We start from the raw sequence: 25,495 nt of genomic DNA on the forward strand, positions 1-25,495 counted from the left end.
GGAGGATCACCTGAGGTCAGGAGTTTGAAGATCAGCCTGGCCAGCATGGCGAAACCTTGTCTCTACTAATAAAATACAATAATCAGCCGGGTGTGGTGGGCGTGCGCCTGTAACCCCAGCTACTCGGGAGGTTGAGGCTGGAGAATCGCTTGAACCCAGGAGGCGGAGGTTGCAGTGAGCCCAGATGATGCCACTGCACTCCAGCGCAGGCAACAGAGTGAAACTCCATTTCAAAAAAAGAAATGAGCTACTGGTGGCATTCACCAAAATAGAGCTGATGCTAAACTACCTCAAGGTATTTCAGGTTAACCATTAGACTAGCATACTAGAACAATCTTTCCAACGATCCTGCTTCATTCCATACATATTAACTCCTCAATAGGAATAAATCAGAGCTAGTTTTTTTTTTTTTTTTCGAGACAGGGTCTCACTCTGTTGCCCAGGCTGGAGTGCAGTGGCGCGATAGCTCACTGCAACCTCCGCCTCCTGGGTTCAAGTAATTCTCCTGCCTCAGCCTCCCAAGTAGCTGGGATTACAGGCACTTGTCACCGTGCCCGGCTAATTTTTGTATTTTCAGTAGAGGCGGGGTTTCACCATGTTTGTCAGGGTGGTCTCAAACTCCTGACCTCAGGTGATCCACCCGCCTTGGCCTCCCAGAGTGCTAGGATTACAGGCATGAGCCACCGTGCCTGACCAAGAGCTAGATGTTTTTCTAGGAAGCCTTGGGAAAACTAAAGGACATGAGGCCAAGCTGTTTAATTTCTGAGTTTGTTTTCTCATCCACAGTATGAAGTTAATCATGTATAACTGCACTACAGGTTATACACATAAATATTACTGTATTAAATACCTGGTGGCTATATGATTGGAGAAAGTAAACTAGGGCCTTTTTGGATGCATCTAGTAAGAGGAATCCAGTAGAAAGGCACTGAGTCTTAGCTGAAGTCCCGTAGGTTTTTTTTTTAATAGATGTGAATAGTTTTCATAAAAGACTGAAAATGGAGGTTAATATACCTATTGTTTTCTAATTTTTCATAAAATACACTGGTTATTTTTATGCTCAAGCTGTTTCTCAGCTGGATTCCTAACCAAAAGTTATCACATTATATAACACCACACTTTGTGACAAATAGTTTTACAAAGAACACGCAACAGCTATGGCTGTTATGCTTTTAATGGAGGCAGATACAAAATTCATCAATGCAAAAGAATGTTTCACATACTCATTAACATAGTGATTAATGTAAATTATATTTTGACTTGTAAAATACAGTGTGTTTGGCCTCAAAAAAGAAACTACAGAGCTGCAACTCAAGATAACTGGAAAGGCTCCTTACATTGTTTTTGCCCACCACCTTTATTATAATACTCCTAAATGAGATCTGGAGAGGGAATTAAAAAAGAATACAAAGTCTTTTCAGCTGTGGTTCAAAGAACTCTAGTGAAGCTGTATGGCAATGACATTGTGGGACCATGAAGTTTCCCCAGAAGTATTTCCAATAAGTGGCAGTTAAGAAGCTTAATAGTTTCAAAGTATGGAAAGCAGCAAAGATATCTTAGAGAAAACATAAACCCACTTCTCTCCTACAGAGACATTTTAAAGCATGGACGTAACTTTAAGGAGACTGAGAAAACATCAGTAGTTTTCACAAAGCTTCAATGATCACCCCAAGGCACAAGTGTTGAAAACGGCCTGTTCACTAAAACGTCACTTCTGGAGGTACAGGTATGCTGTGCTTGCAGTGAGAGGACGACTTTATCCCTAGTTAAAAGCACCAGGTGTCAAGCTCAGCTTCCATTTACACAGGATGCACCAATAATCCCTATGATGGTGAATGTTTCAAGTACTATACTACATTTCCAACATATCTTTTGCCTATTTGCTTAGTCGGTACTGGGGTTCTTTTAAGCCCCGTAGGTCTGTAGAATATTTTAAAAGGCTAGAACTACCTCAAAAATAGTCTTGAAATATTACTGAGTCCTTCTAAAAGAGCTCACTGGATATTTTAATAACATTTACAGAAAGACAAAATTTGCAGTAGCTGAGTTTCTTTTAAGAATAATGTAGAACTAACATGGGCTAAAATGTCAAAAATTGCCAAGATTATTAATACATATTGGTAATCACTACTGACCAGGTTAATTTTTTGTGCAAAATACACTATATATTAATAGAACAGGAAAATCATTATTTCAGACCACTAACAGGAGAAAACCCACAGCAAAAGAAGCATGTGTAGGGCAATTAAATGTTAGGGAAGTTTACTAGCTTTAGAATACATCAATACACTTCGATTACGGAAATAATTCATTTTTAAACGAGTGTTTTAATGTACTTTTAGTAATGACCCAATCTAAGGAGCCTTGGAGGTTTGTGAAAAAGACGTATCCACAAAGATGCTGCTTTTCTAGTGGGGTGAATTAATACTTCTGTAAGAAGGAAGGAACTGAATCGCCTCAGCATGAATAAACAGCATTTTTCTTTTAAACAGTAACTCATAATCTGATGACTCACTTTGCTTTACTAGTTCAAAATTAGGCAGGAGAAGAACTAAGCTAACTGGTCAGACCCAAAAACACAAAGATTTGGCAAGCCGCAGTCATTCAGCTCATGATGTGTGATAATCGGCAGAAAGGCTGCTCAACTCTTGTCCATTCCTTCACATCTGTAAAGAAATGCCCACAGATAAGTTACTTCACTGAAGAATAAAAGCAAATTTTCCCTGCCTTAAAGCTCTGACTCATTTCCCAATATAGGTATACCTTGTTATATTGTATTTTTTACAAATTGAGCGTTTGTGTCATCAACTGTGCCCATTAAAGATGGTAAACTTTTCATCGATAAATGTATGTCCTGAAAGCCCACCAAACAAACAGCCTTTCCGCATTTCTCTGCCCTCTCCTCAGGCCTCCCTGGTTCCCTGAGACAGACAAGATTGAAATTAGGCCAATTATTAACCCTACAATTGTATCTAAGTGTTCAACTGAAAGGAAGAGTCCCCATCTCTCACTCTATTTAAATCAAAAGCCAGAAATGATTAAACAGCGAGAAAGTCACGTTGAAGGCCAAGAGAGGTTGAAAGCTGGGCAGGCCTTTTGGACCAGCCAAGCTGTGAGCACAAAATCAAAGTGTTTTTTTTTGTTGTGTTTTAGCTTCTCATTCTCTGGCTGAAAAGTTCTTGAAAAAAATGAAGTGCTACTCCAGTGAACAGATGAATGATTTAAAAAGCAAACAGCCTTATTTCTGATATGGAGAAAGTTTTAGTGGTCTTGATAGATCAAACTAGCCACAACATTCCCTTAGGCCAAAGCCTAACCCCAGAGTAAGGCCCTAATTCTCTTCAATTTTATGAAGGCTGAGAGAGGTGAGGAACCAGAAGTCATGTTTGAAGCTAGCAGTGGTTGGTTCATGAGGTTTAAGGAAAGAAGCCATCTCCATAGCAAAAATGCAGCGTGAAGTGGCATGTTAACCAGAATAGCCAAGATCATAAATGAAGGTAGCTACACTCAATATTTTCAGTGTAGACAAAAACAACTTCCTATTGCAAGAAGTAGTCATCTAGAACTCATAGCTAGAGAAGTAAGTCAATGCCTGGCTTCAAAGAACAGACTGACTCTCTTGTTCAGTGACTTTGTTTTTTTTTTTTTTTTTTTTTTGGAGACAGGGTCTCACTCTGTCAACCAGGCAAGACTGCAGCAGAGCTATCATAGCACATTGCAGTCTTGACCTCCCAGATGCAAGATTCTCTCACCTCAGCCTCCTGAGTAGCTGGGACTATAGGCATGCTCCACCATACCCAGCTAATTTGTTAATTTTTGTACAGACAGGGTCACTGTATGTTGCCCAGGCTGGTCTTGAACTCCTGGGCTCAAGCAATCTTCCTACCTCCGCCTCCCAAAGTGCTGGAATTGCAGGCCTGAGCCACTGCACTGGCCACTGGTGGCTAACTTGAAGCCAGTGCTCAATTACTATTCCAAAAATCCTAGGGCCCTTAAGAATTACGCTAAATCTGGCCAGGCGCGGTGGTTCACGCCTGTAATCCCAGCACTTTGGGAGGCCGAGGCAGGTAGATCACGAGGTCAGGAGATCAAGACCATCCTGGCTAACACATTGAAACCCCATCTCTACTAAAAAAAAATACAAAAAAATTAGTAGTCCCAGCTACTCGGGAGGCTGAGGCAGGAGAATGGTGTGAACCTGGGAGGCGGAGCTTGCAGTGAGCCAAGATGGAGCCACTACACTCCAGCCTGGGCGACAGAGACTCTGTCTCAAAAATAATAATAATTATTATTATTATTATGCTAAATCTACTCTGCCTGTGCTCCAGAAATGGAACAAAGCTTGGATGACAGTGTACCTGTTCACAGCATGGTTTACTGAATCTTTTAAGCCCTCTGTTGAGAACTACTGCTCAGAAAAAACATTCCTTTCAAAATACTACGCCCATTGACAGTGCACCTGGTCACCCAAAAGCTCTGATGGAGATGCAGAAGGAGATTAATGTTTTCATGTTTGCTAATAAAACATCCATTCTGCAGCCTATGGATCAAAGAGTAATTTCAACTTTCAAGAATTATTTAAGAAATACATTTTTTAAGGCCCTAGCTGCATAGGTTCCTCTGATAGATCTGGGCAAAGTAGTAAACTGAAAACCTGGAAAGGATTCACCATTCTGGATGCCACTAAGACCATTCATGATTCATGAGAGGAAGTCAAAACATCAACATTAACAGGAGTTTGGAAGAAACAGATTCCCACCCTCATGGATGGCTTGGAGGAATTCAAGACTTCAGTGGAGGAAGTAACTGCAGGTGTGGTGGAAACAACAAGAGAAGTAGAATTAGAAGTGGAGCCTGAATGTGTGACCGAATTGCTGCCATCTCATGATCAAACTTAAACAGATGAGCAGCTGCTGCTTATGGATGAGCAAAGAAAGTAATTTCTTGAGATAGAATCTACTCCTGGAGAAGATGCTGTGTATTGCTGAAGTGACAACAAAGGATTTAGAATATTACATAAACTTAGTTGATAAAGAGCAACATGATTTGACTCCAATTTTGAAAGTTCTACTGTGGACAAAATGCTATCACACAGCATCACATGTTACAGAGAAGTATTTCATGAAAGGAAAAGTCAAATGATGCAGGAAACTTCATTATCTTATTTAAAGAAATTGACACAGCCATCCCAACCTTCAAGCAGCTACCATCCTAATCAGTCAGCAGCAATCAACATCAAGGCAAGACTCTCCAACAGCAGAAAGATTGTGTGAATGGCTCAGATGACCTTCAGCACTTTGTAGTAATAAAATACTTTTTAATTGAGGTATATACATTGTTTTCTTCTTAAGACATAATGTTATTACAGACGTAACAAACTACAGTGTATTATATACAACTTTTATATGCAATGGGAAACCAAAGTATTTGTGTAGCTCACTTTATTGGGATATTTGCTTTATTGCAGTGGCCTGGAACCAAACCCACCTTCGAGGTAGGTCTATAAGCTATTAGAATCCACATGGGATTTGAAAATTTCCAACGGTTACATCTTGAAAGTTCCCGCTGAAGTATGCCTAGTTAGTTCATAAAGCAAATTCAATTAAAACACATGAACTTTTTATGAGCTCCCCCGTCCCACCCTCACTTGCCTAATATACATACTATTAAAAGGGATATGGTTCAATGAGCCAAGTATGACTTCATATGTAAGACAAAACATTTATTTTATAAATAGCTATAAGCTAATTTTCACGCTGGTAGCATGTACCCACCTGTAGAGGAGTTCGATATAACCACTTCTCTTTATCAACTTTAAGTTGCATACAGGCAAAGAGATCACAAACTGCAGGGAGGCTGTAATAGTCTGGGGGGAAGTTATGTTCTTCCTCTAAAGGTGAATTAAGTAATACTTCCTGCAATAAAAGAAAAAGAGTAGGTTGCTTCATGAAAACTAGGAGGCGTGAGACCAACTTATCCTTCAAATAGGGTCTACAGAGAATAATTTAAATGTTGGCCATTCTCTCTAACAACCAAAAACAAAGGTGACAATTGTTATTTCTACCCCAAATATTTTCCATAAATAGCAATAAAACAGGCTAGATTCTTTTCTTTCCTGAAGGATGGGGCTTAGGCCTGGAAAATGCACAAAAAAATTCATAAATCCTCCATTCCACATTTAGTATTTAACATATTTAAGGATCTGGCCAGTTTGGAAGGTTTGGGATTATGAAATATAAAACTCTAGGCCGGGTGTGGTGGATGACGCCTGTAATCCCAGCAGTTTAAGAGGCCGAGACGGGCAGATCACTTGAGCTCAGGAGTTCAGGAGACCAACCCCAGGCCAAAACTCCATCTCTACCAAAAATACAAAAAATTAGCCAGGCATGGTGGTGCATGCCTGTGGTCCCAGCTACACAGGAGGCTGTAGTGCGGGCAGGGGGATGCTGGAGCCTGGGAAGGGGAGGTTGCAATGAGCTGAGACTGCACCACTGCACTCCAGCCTGGGTGACAGAGACCCCCACCATCTCAAAATAAATGAATGAATAAATAAAACTCAAACAGTGCTATTTTGATGTTTATGCTCACCTGGGCCTTCTTTCGAAGCAGCCACTTGTCTTCTCCAGAGGGTAACTGGCTGAGGTTGCCCATCTTCTTTCCTGGCAGGACCCAGTCAGCTGTGTTAAAGGAACACCAGGAAGTGTTCATGGGGCTTTTAAACTTTTGTTTGCCATCTCTGTCTTCAGTACTAGGCACTTCCTTGGGACTTCCTTCTTTGTATGGGGTCCTGATAAGCCACTCCGACAAGGGGCTGTTCTTTATGACTTGGAAGGAATCAGCAATTCTAGAAGGAATTGCCTTTGGTGCTTTAGTTTGTTCTATTACTTCTTTTCTAGAAGGACAGAGCCACATATTCAGGGAATCTTTATGCTTCTCAGACTCAGGTTTGGGTTCCACAGGCATCCCATTTTTATCCTTTCCTTCTTTCTTCAGAAGCCATTTATACAGAGCCTCCTTCTCACAATTCTCATCACACACACACTCTGCAAAGCTTGTGCAGGGCTCGTTGGCTCTGCACACTTCTTCTACCTTACACGGGTCCTGATGGTTCTGGACAAGCCAATCCTCTGTAACCATGCTGGGGGTGGACAACTGTTTCTTGGTCTCCAAGTGGTCATTCAGGCACTTCAGATTGCCCAGGTTTTCAATCTCCACACCTTTGGGCTGGTTTCCCTGACAGTTGGTACAGGAGTCAGTCTTGACAAGCCAATCATTCACATTATAGGACTGGAACAAGAGCTTAAACTTCTCACTGGTTTCACGACTGTCATTCTCAGGCTTCCGCAGCTTATGGGATTCCTGGGGAGTCACTAGCCAATCTGATAGGTCCATCTCATCTTGATCAGGAAGCTCTTGATCTCCAACCTTTTCCATTTCAGTGGAGAAAGAACTAGTAGTGGAATGGCTATTACACTTTTGATAACTTGGTTTTTCACTCTTGAGGAGCCAGTTTTCTAAGCCCTTTAGGTTTCCCCAGACATTACTGAAGAAATTGCAGGCTCTGGGAGAAGTCTACACAAAAAGTACACAGTATTAGTTTGACAGAATAATTATGACTGCTTGGGAGATTCTGTCTGCACTTTCTTTTTTTTTTTTTGAAATGAACTCTTGCTCTGTCACCCAGGCTGGAGTGCAGTGGCGCAATCTCAGCTCACTGCAAGTTCTGCCTCCCAGGTTCACGCCATTCTCCTGAAGTAGCTGGGACTACAGGTGCCCAACACCATGCCCGGCTAGTTCATCAAATTCTTGAGCCCCTACTGCATGCCAGATGCTAAAGTGGTTTTTGTTCTGTTTTTTTATTTTTTTGAGACAGAATTTCACTCCATCACCCAGGCTGGAGTGCAGTGGGGCAATTTTGGCTCACTGCAGCCTGTACCTCCCAGGTTCAAGCAATTCTACAACCAAAAATTTAACAATGACAGATACTACTATTGATTAGTTAACTAACCCCACCTACTGCTGCGTCTACTGTAGAAACAATAAAAGCAGCAACAGACCTGACTGTTCTCCAAGGTCTGCTTTTGGGTGAACCAGACCTGGGGGTCGGTGCTAGGTATGTAAGGAGCCTGATGACCACTGGCAGGTTTGCTTCCAAGGAGCCATTCGCTGAGAGGGACAGCTACAATACCGGATGCTGACTTCTGTTAATCATTTAACAAGGAATGTCAAATGCAGTAGAAAGTTCACCAGAAAAGGAGAAGAGCCACTCTCTAATCTTGGCTTGCCACTGACCCTGGGCAAGTCATGTGCCTTCCCAGAGCCTAAATTTTCACAATTATAAAACAAGAGACATAGTTGATCTCTAGGGCTCTTCTCAACTAAAACATCTAGAATCCTTTATTCACACTGCCATTCCTTTAGAAATAAATCATCTCTACAAATTATAAACAGGATCCCTCACAGAGAACCAGTATCAGTAAAACAGCTAATGATAATTTCCTGTGAACTGATTGATAATTACTTTGTCTGTTAGCCCCAACAAGATATCTAAATTTCTATTTGGCATTAGATATCAAGGGAAGCATTCAATTTCATAAACTAACTCATTGCCACTGGTGCCTTTTTACAAACAGTAGTATTTTTTAATGCTATATAAAACGCAATGGAAATATAAGCCAAGTAATGACTCAATTACCAAAAACAAAATGGTATTTTACCTGCTCTGGCATTGGGATATAGCCTCTCTTCTCCAGGAAGGGCCCAATATTTGATGAACTAGCATGAGCCATCAAGTGCTCAGGAATTTGCTATGAAATGAGATAATTTAATCATGTTATTTATGCTATGCTGCCAAAAAAGTGAAATAATTCCAAATTTCAAAAATGTTAAAGCATTATCATTTCATTAGAAATACTGTTAACACTAAATTCCATGACTTACAAAGTAGTTATCAAATTTGAGAATACTCTACCACATAACTATTATATAAAAAATCTTCACCAGAATTGGCTGTATTACCACTTTTAACAAGACCCAAATGTTTGGTTCTTTATTAAAAACTATTCAAGCCATAAATTTTACAAAAAATATATCAGAAGTATTTGGAGAGATACATGAGGCATTCCAAAAGAGTATCACTGAGTCTGTACTACATTCCAAGAACTACCAACCTAGGCAACTTAAGCAGAACATGAATTTTTTTTTTTTAGGCAGAATCTCACTCTGTCACCCAGGTTAGAATGCAGTGGCGTGATCTCAGCTCACTGCAACCTCCGCCTCCCGGGTTCAAGCGATTCTCCTGCCTCAGCCTTCCAAATAGCTGGGATTACAGGCACCCAGTTAATTTTTTTGTATTTTTAATAGAGACAGGTTTTCACCATGTTGGCCAGGCTGGTCTTGAACTTCTGACCTCAAGTGATCCGCCCTCCTCGGCCTCCCAAAGTGCTAGGATTACAGGCATGAGCCACCACGCCCAGCTGAGAACATGAAATTTTTGAAACTAATCAAATTCTCAAGAAAGTCACTACTCATAGTAATTTTTTTTAAGACCAGCTGTGATGCCACAGATATGAGAAGTGCCCAATGAAGCATATGCGATTACTCACAATGGTTTTGAGAGACCCAAATGTGGTGATGGTCTGGCGCAGAGCAGCTGTGTCAGCTTCAAAGAGCAGGACAGTTGAATCTTCAGGCTTAAGGGTCAAACTGTCCAGTCTGGGGAAAAAAAACAAATTGGCTATTTTTAAGGAATATCTGTTTCATCAACTTCACCCAAAACAAAAGTCAAATTGTGAGTAATTTTAAATGATTACACTTCTCTAAGAAACTCAACCAAAGGTAGACGGCTTATTCATGTATCAGCAAGTATAATATTAAATACATAAAGCAGAATGATCTTATCCTAGCAACATACAAGTTAAATATAACACATGCAATGAGTTACAAAATTGACTTTCTCTTAGTATACCAAAGTTAAAGAGTCAAAAGTTAAAATAAGCAAAAAAGGTTGTTACCTCTCCAGGCACACAGAGACTTGATTGGCTAGATCTTTGTTTTGGGTACACTCCAGTTGATGAGTAAGACAATTGAATTGGCCCAATAACTAAAAGAAAAATGAAACCATCTAGCCACAATGATACCAAAAGCACCAGATATACTCAAGTTACCAAACAGAACTTGAGATTAAACTTTTATCTGATCTATATTAACACTGCATTACAAGGAAGATACTCTCTGGCAACCAGAAGCCATGCTGAAACCAATTCTAGCCATGCAGTCACGTTACCCAGTAGAGCTGCTGAGCCTGCTGTTGAAGTGTCTCCTCTTTAAGCTGATAAATAAGGTCCACCTGTTCATACAGCCACACCTCACGGCTTCTAAGACATTCCAGGTGACGGCTTATGCAACTGTGAATCTGAGCTTTGACCTAAGAAACACATACATGTTAGCTTCCTAGTGTTATAATCCCAAAGAACGATGTTTCCCGCAGAATAGTGAGGTTCTTAAACTTTTTTGGGGCGAGGGAGGGCTTGGGGGGGATCACAAATCCTTTTTAATATCCAACGACATCTATGAAGTATCTCCCCAGAAAAAATGCGTATTTTCAAGATTTTGCCTATAATTTCACGGTTTAGTGTTCCAAAGCCCACCCAAGGACCCACTAAAGCCCTATGGACCCCAATTTAAGAATCCCAGCCATAAAGGCATACCTAAACTCTAAAATCCTCCTGCAATACCCATCCTTCTAAGAGGATTAGGTTTAATTTGGGTGTCCTAATCAAGAGAAAATACAAGAATGTACCAGGAAATGCTGATCCCCCTCAGTTTTCCACATAATTTAAAAACCTATGGTTTTACAAGTTTATCAGCAGAATAAAGACAGAGTATTACTTAATAGCTAGCCCCCTTATCTCTTTTCTCACCCCACAGAATGAGCAGTCCATTTACAGCAGAACAATTTAGTAAAGAGATGTGCCACCACATGTCAATAGCTAGAAGACCATTAGGGTAGACAATTTAAGTAAAATTATAAACTAATGTTTCTGGAAGCATAAACAGTGATTCAAACAGGGCTAAATATAAAAATCCCAAGGGAAAAAGTCAAAACAGTCCATAAATTATCCATGACAATACACATAAGAAACTATATTTTAAAACACATTTTTTTTTTCTGTTTAATAAAGTTGTGTTTCAAAGTCACAACACACACAACAACAAAATACGACTGGAACCAACAACAGATTTCACTCTGGCTTGCCCTAACAGATAGTCATTTACAGAACAATGCCATTAACCAGTTAAAAGATGATGGGAGGATGCTCAAGTGCATCCTTCATGCAATCAAGAGGACGCAGCTGAGAGGATACTGCTCACTCATTTCGTATTTTACTGGTTACAGTGCCTGAGGAATCACACAGAGGAGTAATCAAAAATGCATGCTGAATAAAATTTTCTAGAATGGCACAGGGTCTTCCTGACTCTTCTAGCACCTGCCTTATTTCCCCTTGGAATGAAAGGCACCAGTGTATCAGGCAACTGACTGGGACCAAGTAGACCATGCAAGGCATGGGGTGAAATTTTTTGCTGGCACAGAGAAACCAAGTCCTTGGCCATGCTCTAACCAGCCCTGTGCCAAGAGTCCAGACAAGAGAAGAGAAAAGCACATGTCACACCTCTCGCAAGTTATCTTTAATTTGCTGTTCAGCCCGGAGAACTCCACCAATAGCAAGCTCCAAGTCCCTCCGTGCATCACTACACCTCAAAAGGGGTTCTCTATTACTGGAGCTGCCACTCTGGTCTTGGAAGGTATTCATTCTCCTCACTGCTCCTTTAAAAGAAAAAAATATATATAAATAGCACCATAATTACAACCAAAAACCACCTTTCAATCATCCCTCAAATGATCATTCCAGCCAACTCCCATTACTAACTACTTAGATTACTTTCCAACACTGGAGCTAGCACATAAGATACTCTTAATAAATATTGTCTCCTCCCTTCCCTCTACCACTGTTCCTGCCATAAAACTCTATAATCTACTTTAGTAACACTTTACATGTGAATAGCTATTTCTGGAAAAATACACTAATTGTCCTGAATCAACAGAGCATACAGTGTCCTAAAAAGTTAAAAGCCAATATTAGAATATAATTTTCTATTTATAACACACATATAGTCATATGAGGTATGTGTTCCACTTTGTAGACTTAGAGATGAAGACTAAAAGGTACAGAAGGATCTTTGATTACTTTGAAAATAAGCTGCAAACAATCAAGTTTAGAATACTGTTTAGAAGATAGAATTTTTATTTTCCCCTTTTAAGGTAGAACTTTTTTTTTTATTTAGGAAGAACTTAAGAATGACTTCACAGCTAGGAAGCTCTCAAAAATATAACACAGGGCCGGGCACGGTGGCTCACATCTGTAATTCTAGTACTTTGGGAGGCCAAGGTGGGTGGATCACTTGATCCCACAAGTTCTGGACCAGCCAGGGCAAAATAGCAAGACCTCATCTCTACAAAATACAAAAATTAGCCACATGTGGTGGTGTGCACCTGTAGTCCCAGCTACTTGGCAGGCTGAGGTGGGAAGATCACCTGAGCCCAGGAGGTCGCAGCTACAGTGAGCCGTGATCACACCACTGCACTCCAGCCTGGGTAAGAGGGTGAAACTCTGTCTCAAAACAACAAAAAAGAATATAACAGATATAGAGATACATGTTTTTTATATAGAGAATATATGTAATATATAATATATAAAACAATGTGCATTATATATAACATTATATGTGACAAAATGATTTCATATGATTCTCATATAAAGGAGAAACAGAAATTCATAAATACAGAGTTTTCTAAAAAGCTCGGGTTTAGGAGCGATAGGAAACAGAAACGGGAAGAACAGCATTAATGATACAATGAGACTGCAACACAAGAGTGTCAGTAAAGCCATGAAGTAAAACTTGACAAAAGCTACTGGAAGAACAATGACATGATTTTTAAACACTGAGAAAATGACAGCAGTGATTACTAGAGCTCAGAATAGGTTCACTAAGCCCTGTGATACCAGTTATTTCCTTTTGGATTGTTTTACTAAACCAGCAAGTAAAGGTAATGCTGTAGACACCAAGGGATGACAGAAGACTTGTGGCAAGACTATATATCACTGTGGACAAAGTGAATATCAGCTAAAGAGAAGCACAATTAAACTGAATAAGAAGATTATTTTTTACAAAATACTCAAAGGATGACAGACTAAGGCCAGTGTGTAAAGTTTTTAGAGGCACATCCCTGTTTTTTATAATTACTTGTATGAAAACATAGAAGACAAACATTAAAGCTGGAGGTAACATGGGGCTGTGACAGAAGCAGATCCCAAAACAATATCTACACAGCTGTTCAATCTTACAAAACAAAATGTAAGTTTTTCACTTTAATCAAGGAGGGCAAGGAAAAGAATATTTTCCACCCTTTTTAAAGGGTGGAAATCTTTAACTGAAAGTAAATTCTCTATGAATTCGCAGTGTGCTGGGTCTGTGGGAAAAAATAACTTACATACTATTTGACTACATTTACCAAAAGTATAGTGTTTGTCACAGGATTAACATGTTCCATGTTTATTAGACTAAATTCAAAACTTATTTCTGAGTAACACGCTTTAGAAGAGAACACTTAGAAAAGGGAAAGAGGCCTCAAAACCATGAAAAACTTCTCCAGGAAGGAAGGCTGTTTAGCCTAGATAAGAGACGTCTCCAGGAGGACATGATTACCATTCTCAAGTACGTGGAGACCTGTCAACTAGAAGAATTAAATTTGTTTGGAACAGACACAAGGGGGTAAAAAAGGTTAATAGGAGGCATGTTAGGCAATATATCAAATAACTTCCTAACTGTCCTGAAAGCAATGACTTTCTCGGAGAAGCCAGCTTTGGGGTGAAAAGTGGCCTACCCAGGGCAGTCTTCCAAGTGGCTGACTGCCCATTTGAGACAAAGGAACTTTGCCAGGCCTTGACTGCATCTTTAAGACTAAGTTTAGGGCCAGAGGCCTAGCTGAAAGCTGGATAAAGACAAAAGTGGTGAGTTCCTCCCTCAGAAATAATGTATTCTGAGAGAAGTAGGAAGAGTAGCAAAACAAACTTTCTGTCCACTATCTCAGCAAAACACTCTGATTCAGGAACTAGAGTTTCTACAAGAAACTGAACAATTCAGGAAATTTTAAAACTTCCCCTTGCTGATTTTGTTTCATCAGTCTCTTTTTCCATAATCATCTCTTAAAAAGAAAGGGTTGCCTTAATTGGATTTCACAGAAATCCCTGTGGAAATTTTTCCAACCCTGGACACACCAACAGTGGTTACCTTGCATCCTCCTTTTGCATGCCATAAGCTGCCTGTGTTAGGCAGAAGCGTTAGTGTGCACTTGGAACTCACTGCAGGGACTATGAAAAATACCTGCATCACACAGGTGAAATGCTGACTCCGATTTGGAGAGCTGGAGTGTGACGGGCTGCTTCACTTTGCACTTAGGTCAGTCATGCAAGACATGTTTAGCAGTCTTTCAAATGTGTTACCCAGCCTTCTTCACCTGTGCCAAATTTCCCACTCTTAGATCCTCACCATTTGTGTGGAATGCCACAATGCCTAGCACAGTGTAAAATTTAATCAGTAAAATTGTTGTTTCACAATGTCAAAATTCCAGAATTCCGGAACATACAGGAGACAAACTCAAACACATACAGTGCTGACTGTACTACTAGATTCCTAAAGCAAGTACTCTCAATTCAATCACAAGTATTAATATTACACAGTAAGAGTAGAATATAGCAAGAGTTCACACACTGGACTTTCCCCTTATCAGCTATAGACAGAATGTAGGATGAGATTTAAAAGTTACAAAACTGATTTTTCCACACACAGTTATCACATTTTTTCAAATTAAAAGGAGTGTTATCCTTCAAAAGTCATCTTGAGAACTCATTTGTCAGCCACGAAGTAAACTTGTTTCATTTCCTTATGGTAAGTCCCAGGATGCTTGCCCCTTTGTTGCCTTTGGCTCTCTCTGTCCCTCCTCCTCCCTGTGGCGCAGTTAGAGCACTGTCAGCTTTCAGAGCCCAGATACCAAGAAAGGAGCTGTGCAAACGCTTGCCCTTTTGCACTGTGATGAAGAAGAAACCTTCAGAGCTGAAATGAAGAGCCCCAACCATGGATGAATTCAAATCACAATGAGTTGAAGCCTAAGCCAGCTGTACGAAATGTTACATCCAAAGAGACTGGTATGAGGTAACTAGCCCGCATGGCCATTTTCAACAGTTATTCACCATTTGTTTCAGGTTCAAGAGCCAGAGTGGCAAGCATGACCATCAAGAGATCACTCTGGAGTCTGACAAACCTGAGTTCTGACTGTGTCTCCAAGCTTGAGACCCCTGAGCTAGTAACATAACCTCTCTGGGCCTCAATTTCCTCAGGAAAATGGGAGACAAGGATGGTAGCTACAGAGGGGCTGCAGTAAGGTTAAAGTGAGACATTATTTGTATACCAGCACTTAGCCTAGCGCCTGCATACCATAAGCCCTCCACATTACAGTGGTTATTGTTATCAGGTTTAGCTGACAGGCTGTGAATAGGATCTGACAGAAAACTTTAGCCATTTATCAGGGCTATGACCTTGCACCATTTGCCCTTGTGGAACCTAACTTCCTAATTCATATGTGAGGAATACAGACTCACAGACTTAGGGGGAAGGAGATGGTGATTATTGAATAAATATTAGATTTCCATCGAGTCCTTCACTATACAGCATAGCAAAAGGCAATCTTTTATTTACTCCAAAAACTCAATAGTCTAAATCCTCTAATACATACCAAGTATGGATACTTTTGACTGTTTTCTTACCTGTAAAAAGATTGGACCAAATCAGCTCTGATCCTAATATTCAAATCAAAAAAAGATTACTAAAAATGTCTTTTTATCTTCACCATTATAATCCAAAATATTGCCTTACCATCTTCAAAACAGGACTGCCTTAAATGTTCATGTTTCAGACAACATTAAAAGTTTAAGTGCTTTCTAAAACTTCCCTGCCTCTAGGATCCCTGTCCTAATTTTGGGGGTGGAGGAAGTAAAGGAGGAGGAGAGAAACATACATACCCTTCTAACGAATAACAAAACCTGGAGTTTCCTCAATGAGGAATTCCTTAAACTATATAAGTCATTACTGTATGGCTTAACCATAAAATTTCCAAAGAGCTATAACTCTTGTGACCTACACAAACTACAATTTAAAGCTGAAAAATAGCTCCTCACAAGCCTCTTTAAAAAAATAAAAAATAAAGCTGAAAAAATCTTGGCCATCTCTTTAATATAACACTCTTATTCTATAGATGAAGCCACAAAAAGCCCAGATAGTTTAAATGACCCATCTGAAGGGCCACAGCCAGAAGGGGTAAGATTTGGGTTCAGAACAGAGTTCCCAAGGTCTAGTCCTGGGTTCTCTCTCCCAGATGAACTTGTTCTTCCTTTAGTGTATTATCACCCATAAAGTATTTTTATTTGCCAACACTAGAGATTAAAATTAACATAACTTCCATTAAGATTTTCGGTCAATTTTCATAGTCCTCAGTAAATTATAACCACAATTGTTCAGAATCTTCTGCTTTGAATAACACAAACAAAAATAAACAGTACTGGTCGGGTGTTCACACCTGTCATCCCAACACTTTGGGAGGCTGAGGTGGGCGAATCACCTGAGGTCGGGAGTTCGAGACCAGCCTGAATAAACAAGGAGAAAGCCCGTCTCTACTAAAAATACAAAATTAGCCGGACATGGTGGTGCATGCCTGTAATTCCAGCTAATCAGGAGGCTGAGACAGGAGAATCACTTGAACCAGGGAGGCAGAGGTTGCAGTGGGCCGAAGTCGCAGCCATTGCACTCCAGCCTGGGCAGCAGGAGCGAAACTCTGTCTCAAAAAAAAAAAACCAAATAAATCAACAGTACTCTTGTATGTCATGATAAGCTCAGAAAAACCAAAACACTGCCAAATACCAATGCAAATGGTTTTGATTCAACGTCTGTATCACAGCCACTCCAGGCTTCATTTGTCTGTAAGAATGAAAGCTCAGACCAGATCATCTCTAACCTCACCTTCCAGCTCTAACATTCTCTGCCCCCCTTGCCACCTGCCTCTCCCCCTCCAAAGACCTCTACTTTTTACTTATTTGCCTGGCATCCTAGTCATTGCTAAAAGGCCAAGCGCAGCATCTATCCACAGGATACCTATGTGTTCTATGAATACCACACTCGAAATACTAACTGAACAATTTGGTTATTTGATGAGACAACCTGCATTAGACCATCTGGAAAGCTTTTAGTTTAAAAAAATTATAAATTAAAAAATAATTTGCAATTTTACCTTGAGACTTTTTTCACTTCACACGTTCTTTCTTCCCTCTTTTTTAAAAAGGTTGTTTTTTATACAACTCATTAACTCAAGGATTATATACATGTTACCCTAGCCCCAGCCCACTTTAAATTCCTTATCAAGACAAGCAGTTTCTGAAATCCAGAACCTGGTTCTCTGTAATCTTTTTAAAACCACACAAACAAACGTTAATATCGCAACAGATTTAAAATAAGGTAATAATAAATTCACTATTGAACATTTGAAGATTTAACACTTCAGAGTTCACTAGGCTCAGATTGTCCACCTTTACACAAGTAAACGAGAGCAATAAATCCCAGCACATCAATTTTCTAAAGTAGTAACTGAAAACCGACCGCAAGGCGTTTCTAATTCGAAAGCAACATTGACTCATGCGGCTTTCTAGATTTCCCAAAAGCCCTTTCCAAACGGCCTCAGGGACCCCTCACCCTCACCCTCACCCTCACCCTCGCCCTCGCCCTAGCCCCGGTCGCCGTTTTGCACGCATGCGCGCAGTCAGCCGCGGGGTCCTGGCTCCCGCCCGGCGCTAGCCCTGCAAGGCTACCGGCGGCCTCAAGGGCTCCCGCTACGGCCCCTGGGCTGCCAGACATACCTCACAGGCCAGGTCACCGACGCGCCAGCTGCCCGGCAAACGACACGCTGCTTTACCGCTGACCCGAGTGCGGAAGGTCCCCGAGCCCGGGCCGCGCCCCGCCAGCGCGTCACACGGCGGCCACCAGCGAACTGGAGCGCTCAAGCCGGGGCCGGGGAGGAGCAGAAAACTCCGCCCACTGTTGCCCTGCTCCCCACCAGTCCCCGCTGGCAGACGCGGCCCCCGCGCAGCTCCCTCGCCGCTGGGCCTCTCCGCTAGACGCCTGCTGCCCCGCCCGGCTTGTCAGGGTAACGCCAGCTAGAGGGACCTAGGATGGCACCTGGGACTCCTCTCCAGCCTCTCCTTTCCCCGACTTGCTCCACCCATAATGGGCCCAGCTCAATGAGAATTACATGAACCATAATGAATTATATGAACTAAAATGTTTAGGACAGTGCCTGGCATATAGCACTACCTACCTGTGACTATCATGCTTATGGTACTTCTAGCTTTCCCTTTTCTCCGAGATAATCCTCATAGCCTGCATAGGCAATCAGGCCAAAAGATGAAATCTAGACAAAGTTGTAACTCTATTACTTTTTAGTCGATTTTTTGAATGTAAAATATTTGCTCTTTTCTATGAATATAAAGCTATTTTTGTTAATAGAGTAAAGCAAAATCGCATGAGAAACACCAAAGGGGAACACTAAAGAACCATTACCCTAAATTAAGTATCCCTTAGATTTCAGATGAACAGAGTGGAAATGCCTGCTTTGTCTGTGATGCATACAATTTCTGGGACCCCAATCCAGGCATTCATTATCAAAAATAAGAAAATTTCTCCCTAATTCCAAATGCCTTCATTGGATAATACATTTCATAAAGACACAAAAAAACTAGACATACTTCTGAATGACTAAAGTTACAATTTTATGGTCCTTTGTACTAATTTACATCAATGGCAACAAAGAAGGAATTCTTAAGTCTATTAAAATATAACTGATGTCAGGAACTTTCATCTACCTCTGAAAAACGGCTGGTCACAATGTAAATACAAAGAAACTTTGTTGGCCATCACCTATTTAACCGATGGTCTCTATTCCCTCTCTAAAAGATCCTGACCAATGCCCCAGCACAGTAAAGTCTTCAGCTACTGTATATTTTCACTGAGTTTCACAGCTATATTCATTTGTGTTTCTCCTCAAGCCAGCTGTAGCCGTTACTATGATGATGTGATTTATTAAATATTACATAAACATAAAAAGACTAAGGAGAAAGAAAATCATAAAAATCTAAAATTCTGCACTCAGACCACTTTACACATAGATTTTACTCCCTTATGCTTCAGTATTTGACCTTGTGTCTTTATAAAATGTTTAGGTTCTAAAGGGGAAAAATGCATAACGTATTTTACCTCTCTTCTACTTCAAGAATTTCTATGCTGTCTCAAAACAACAACCATCCATCCCAAGTAGATCATCTCATCTAAAGCAGCATAGCTCTCCTATGGCTCCCCATTTGCCTACAGGATAAAGTCCAAATTTCTTTTAAAAACAATAAGGCTCTGAGTTAGGGTTCTCCAGAGAGATGGACCATTATATAGACAGACATAGATATAGACATAAAGATACATACAGACATAGATATGAGAGGGGATTTATTAGAGGATCTGGCTCATGTGATTAGGAGGCTGAGACGTCCCATGACAGGCTGGTCTGCAAGCTGGAGACCCTGGGATGCCAGTACCATGGCTCAGTCCAAGTGCAAAGGCCGCAGAACCAGGAAAGCAGATGGTGTAAATCTCAGTCTGAAGCCAAAGGCCTGAGAACCCAAGGGACTACTGACACAAGTCCTGAAGCCCAAAGCCTGGGAAGCCTGGAGTTCTATTGTCCAAAGACAGGACAGGAGGAATGTATCCCAGCTCCAGCAGACAGATCTGCCTTTTCATTGTTTTTGTTTTCTCTGGGCCCCAGCAGATTGGACGGTGCCCACACACACTGAGGTGGATTTCCCCCCACCTAATCCACTCTGATTCATACCCTAATATCCTCTGGAAACAGATACACCTCAAAATAACATTTCACCACGTTTCTAGTTTCCTTAATCCAGTCAAGTTGACACCTAAAATTAACCATCACAGCTCTCTATTTCCTAGCCTCACTGTGGCTCTCCTGCTGTCTCCCAGAACAGCTCCCACACCCTAATCTACTGGACAGCTGTTCTATGCATAGGATAGTTTGGTTTATCTTGTGCAGCTTGGCTATGCCAGCTCTCTCTGCCAGCAATGCCAGTCTCTCCTCTTCTCCCTACCTGCCTGCTTTTCAAGTCACCATCGCTAACTACAAAGTCTTTCCTGACACAGCACCTCATTCCTCAATACTTTTGGCCAGTAGACTTGGCTGCTCCCTCCTGCATGACCACTGTAATCTGTATGGGTTTCCGGCAGGACGCCTGTAACACGTTACCCTATTGTTACGTGCCTGCCTCCTTAGCCTGAGGGCTCCATGAGAGAAGAAACCATGTCTTATTTATTTAATAGCTTTGTACATCCTAATACTGAGCAGACAGCCTGGTAGCGGTACCTTGGCATTACCAACCGTTCACATTCTATGTGTGCCACTGAATCAACATAAAGAGAAGAATGTACCTGGCATTGTACAATGCTTTGCCCTAAATTCAACAGAGGCCTAAGACATTTTGGACAAACGGATGAATATATGATAAATTAATGTTTAGGTTCAGACTTGCCACAGTAAGTATGGTATAGTTCTGCTTTAAACATAGATAATCAACTTGATGTCCCACTAAGGCCTGTATTAACGCAGGAAGGTTTTTTCAGAGAAAGAAAATGTTTCTAGCACAACTATGACCTTTGGGATTTTTTCAAACAAGACAAGGCTGGCAAGGGTGTTGCCACTGAAAGTATGATCCCAGAATAAGTGCTGAGATAGTATCTTTCCTGCTAAGCTCAGCTTCATGGATTCACACAAACAGCAGCAAGACTGTGGTTTAAAGGGGACACATTTACTGTATTTTACAGCCAACTCTGGATTTTTTCTTCAGAGTTGGCGGTACCACAGAAATTCTCACTGAATTTCAAGTTGAATATTGGGGGGACGATATTCAACTTGAAACTTCTTGCCATAATATAGTGAAGGATAGGAAAACATGTTACTTACCTATTATCACAGTAATAATGCCATTTTATCCTGATTTTATATGGCAAACATTTTGTGGTTCTCCCTATAGAAGCCAACAAGTGATAAAATATTAGTATTTTCCCTCCTCTAAAGCCTGGAGGACTAGCAATAATGCCAAAATAAAGCTCAAAACACACCTGAGATTATCTTCTTTTGAAAGCTGTAATTGTCTCAGTATTAAGACTTCTCACCCATGACCAAACTGACAACAAAACCTTTTAACTTATTTTGTGAGCTACTCACTACTTCACTGAACCAAACTGCCATATTTGTAGAGCGCTTAGGTAATGCTGCATAAGAGGCATATTAAGCCCCAAAGGTGTCCCCAAACACACTGCTAACCCCAAAGAGGAACATCTTGATTAATTAAGTCAAGCAAAATTAGGGATGACAACTTGGGATAAGAATGACTAAGAGTGTACAGTCATTCATATCAGAAGTTAAGCACTGCAATGTTATGATTTAACAATCAAAGAAGATGAGCTAAGAAGGACAATATGGCAGCTCCTCTACCTGACATACATGGAGATAGTATAATGCCTACTAGCTAGAGCAACAGTGGTCAACTGGACCCCCATTCCAGCCTAGACCGCCATATGGTTCATGTGCGTTCTATGTTGAAGCAATGTGTCCAGACATAATTACATGAAAACAAAGTCAAAATGAAAACCTTGGATGAAAATTTTAAAAGGACTAAAAAATAGCAAGAAGAGTAATAAAAAATGTCATGGCCTTCTTTTTTTTTTTCTGAGACGGAGTCTCGCTCTGTCGCCCAGGCTGAAGTGCAGTGGCCGGATCTCAGCTCACTGCAAGCTCCGCCTCCCGGGTTTAGGCCATTCTCCTGCCTCAGCCTCCCGAGTAGCTGGGACTACAGGCGCCCGCCACCTCACCCGGCTAGTTTTTTTTTTGTATTTTTTTAGTAGAGACGGGGTTTCACCGTATTAGCCAGGATGGTCTCGATCTCCTGACCTTGTGATCCACCCATCTCGGCCTCCCAAAGTGCTGGGATTACAGGCTTGAGCCACCGCGCCTGGCCTAATGTCATGGCCTTCTACAGTTCTTCCATGAAACTGAACTTAACCCAAGTGCACACATATTGGTTGGGTGGTCTGTTATAGACACTTTAGGCTTGCCTTTGCAACCTAACCAGTATGTGAACAGAGGCAGTGAATTCACTGCTGATTTCAGTAATGCTTGAGAAAGTGCTCTCTGAACCAGCAGCACATTCCACTGTATATCCTGAAGAGTGACAAATCTTCATTTTCTGAGGCTAGGTATACTTTGTGGAAAGATCTGATGACTAGTATATGTAAAGCACTTAAACTAGTGCCTGATGCACATAAGAGCTATGTAAGTATTAGCTATTTTTATTACTTTTTGTCAAAGAACAGGATATAACAAAGAAAGACATAAAGTTCATCAATTTCATTACCATCATCTCTCTCCAGGACTCCTGCAGAAACCTCATGACTGCTACCTACTCTTCCCCTCTACCCCACTCTTCTCCTCCTGCTGCTCCTTTAGCATAACAAGGATGCTTCTGCCTCAGGGCCCTTGCACTTTCCTCCAAGTATCAAGCCCAGGCCTTAACTTCCTTCAGGTGTCTGCTCAGAGGTCATCTTCTCAGTGAGGCCATTCCTCACCATCTTTTATTTTTAAAAGTCTTGCCTCCACTCCCCCTTAATATGCTTTATCACTCTCCATAGTACTAACCACAATCTGGCACGTAGCAACTATTTATTTTCTGATCTCCCTTTAGAAAACATACTAGAAGGTAAGTTCCGCATGGTAGGGACTTTGTCTTTTTGTTCACTGTTGTATAGTAGGTGTTCAATAATTAATTACTGAGTAAATGAATTCAGTAAGTAGTTACATCTAGTCTACTATGTGCCAAGCCTTTTTTTTTAAACTCATTATCTCAGTTAGCACTCACAAACCATTAAAGTGGCTATTATCATCACCATTAATTAAAAAAAAAAAAAAAAGCAGACCTGACAAGGTTAAATATATTACCTACAGTCATAAACTTCCAAGTAGAAGAGCCAAGATTTAATCCCAGATCTGACTCCAAAGTCCCTAACCATACCAGGTATGTTGAAGGAATCATTAAGTATTAAGGTATTATGTATTCATCCAACAACTATTTATGGAGTACCTAAACTGCCACTACTGTGATAGTCCCTGAGAACACAATGGTGAACATGCCACCTAGAGGAGAACTCATGTCACAGATTCGCCAACAAAGCAGAAAATACTAATTCTTTGAAATAAGAGACAGAGTTCAAAGTCCATCAACAGCAGCAATGACTGGCTCTGAATGCTAACACTATATGAGGGAAAGTATTATAAAACACTAACTTAGGGACTCTCAAACCGGGGGAGGGATATGTGTCAGGATATCCTATGGAGTTTTATGAAACCCCTACACGGGCTCCTGAGATTCTGGCACAGCTATGCTGATTTAATAAAAACAGGGGTCAGAGGTATCATGTAGTTCTAAAATATCTTCTCCCCCTTTGAGAAGGACGTCTTCCTTTCCTTCAATAGCTCAACGTGTTTTTTTCTATTTCCGAAATGCCTGTTTGCACAAAGGTAATAATGTGATTGTAGAGATTTATTTAGATAAAAAGTATCACAAAACTTTCAAAGAGTAGGATTTTCCTCAGAGACCCAAGGACAAAGGCTCCCTGGAAGGGAGGGAAGGAGAAAGTGAAAGGAATGTTATTGTGCTGGACTTTACATATATTATCTCATTTACTTATCTGAACAAATCTACAAGCTAGCAAATCTTCAAATGAGAAAACCAAGTAAATTGCCTAAGCCACAGGGCAGCAAATGAATCTCCCTCCATTGCATCATTAGGGTAAGTCTTTCTCAAACGGTCTCATGTACTTTAAAGTTTGGAAATGTCACACTAGGATCTCGGTACAGAAATGGGCCAACTATGACTTCCTGTGCCATCCTCATTCCAATAACTAACTCAACAGTCTCTGTAAACTTAGTTCCAAATTACCAAGTGCGTGGTGGAAAGCTAAGTCCATCCAAAAAGCAGTTACTATGGCGAACCCGACCCTGATTAGATAGACACAAAAAGGCACAGTTAAAAGGAAAAAAGCTCTGCCCGTGGGGTCAGATAAATTCTAGTACTCTGACTTCTGTCATTCTACTTCTGCCACTCTTGATGGCATCATTCCATATTAAATCCCGTGCCACGTAAGCTTATGATTATTGTTGTTCCCAACACAAGGATTTAGTTAGGAGTGTGTCCATTTTTTTCATTGCTATCCTCAACATCCTGAACATAACAGGCACCAAATAAATGATTGTTGGTGGATGAACCACTGAATGAGCAAGCCTCACTCTTCTCATCTGTAAAACAGAGATAATCAAGCTACTTTTCGGGATTATTGGGAGAACTAAATGTAACGGTATGTGTTTAGCACACAGAGGGCCAAAAAAACCCCCCAGTATCTTACTTGTATTTCCACCTGACAAGCTAGAAACGGATTGTGTTCTGGGCTCGTTCGGCAAAACAGACCTTGCCACGCCCCAGATCCAGGCAAGAGGCGAGAGAAATAGGAAACTTGGAGCTGTCACACCTAAAGCCAGGGGAAGGCCGGCGGGGAGCAGGAGGTTTCCGGGCCGGACATGAGGAGGGTCGGGGAGGAAAAGACAGGCCCGGGGCCCGGCGTGTAGCGGGAAGGGGAGAAGGCAGGCCCGGGCCCGGCACGTGGAAGGAAGGGGAGAAGGCAGGCCGGGACCGGCGGGCAGGCAGGAAGAGGTGCCTGGGCCTAGCGTGTGGAAGGAAGGGGAGGAAAAGGCAGGCCGGGCCCGGTGTCGGTCAGGTCGGGAAGGAGACGGACAAGCCCGGGCCCAGGGGGCCAGCTGTCATCCAGCCTCCAACCGGCCCACGGCGTTCTTACCAGGTCCGAGTGCCTCTCTGGGCGATCCGAGGAGACCTTGGGTGGACTGAGACACGGCCCCACACTAACCTAGGGCCCAAAGGCAGAGTTCTCGCCACAACACAATCTTCCTCGCACGCCTCTTGCCAGACGTCTGAAAGTCTCGCGAGATCTCCCCTCGGGTCAGCAGAAGCCCTTGACTGCCCTCTAGAAGGCGCAGAGCGCAGGCGCACACTTTCTCCCAGCCCTTGCACAACGTCTCTTAGCCCCTGGTGAATAAATCGAAATTAAATGAAGCAAATTTTTTTTAAGGCAAGTTTTGTGCCGAGGACCATTCTAAGTGATTCAGATGCCCTCACAAGGTAGATATTATTTAACTTGAACGTTCAGA

At 41.4% G+C, this 25,495-nt stretch overlaps 1 protein-coding gene across 9 annotated transcripts; it reads right to left on the reverse strand.

Moving 5' to 3' along the window:
• Window positions 1-1,156: 1,156 nt before the first annotated feature.
• NCOA4 (nuclear receptor coactivator 4) lies at window positions 1,157-25,308 on the reverse strand. Of its 9 annotated transcripts, XM_033208552.1 has the most exons (11): window positions 25,126-25,250; window positions 21,182-21,245; window positions 11,673-11,827; window positions 10,286-10,426; window positions 10,014-10,102; window positions 9,606-9,714; window positions 8,718-8,807; window positions 8,058-8,201; window positions 6,589-7,572; window positions 5,775-5,915; window positions 1,157-2,666 (listed from the first exon to the last, which is right to left on the reverse strand). In XM_033208552.1, exons 3-11 carry the CDS (start codon window positions 11,811-11,813, stop codon window positions 2,661-2,663), a joined length of 1,845 nt encoding a protein of 614 aa, XP_033064443.1. In that variant the 5' UTR covers window positions 11,814-11,827; window positions 21,182-21,245; window positions 25,126-25,250; the 3' UTR covers window positions 1,157-2,660. The 9 variants fall into 9 exon arrangements, with proteins under 9 accessions (XP_033064443.1, XP_033064441.1, XP_033064442.1 ...); XM_033208550.1 differs by lacking the exon at window positions 21,182-21,245 and having other exon boundaries at window positions 25,126-25,308; XM_033208551.1 differs by lacking the exons at window positions 21,182-21,245; window positions 25,126-25,250 and adding an exon at window positions 18,024-18,178.
• Between the last annotated feature and the right edge of the window lie 187 nt (window positions 25,309-25,495).

This window comes from Trachypithecus francoisi, unplaced genomic scaffold, assembly GCF_009764315.1.
Source record: "Trachypithecus francoisi isolate TF-2019V2 unplaced genomic scaffold, Tfra_2.0 Lachesis_group9, whole genome shotgun sequence".
Taxonomy (NCBI): domain Eukaryota; kingdom Metazoa; phylum Chordata; class Mammalia; order Primates; family Cercopithecidae; genus Trachypithecus; species Trachypithecus francoisi.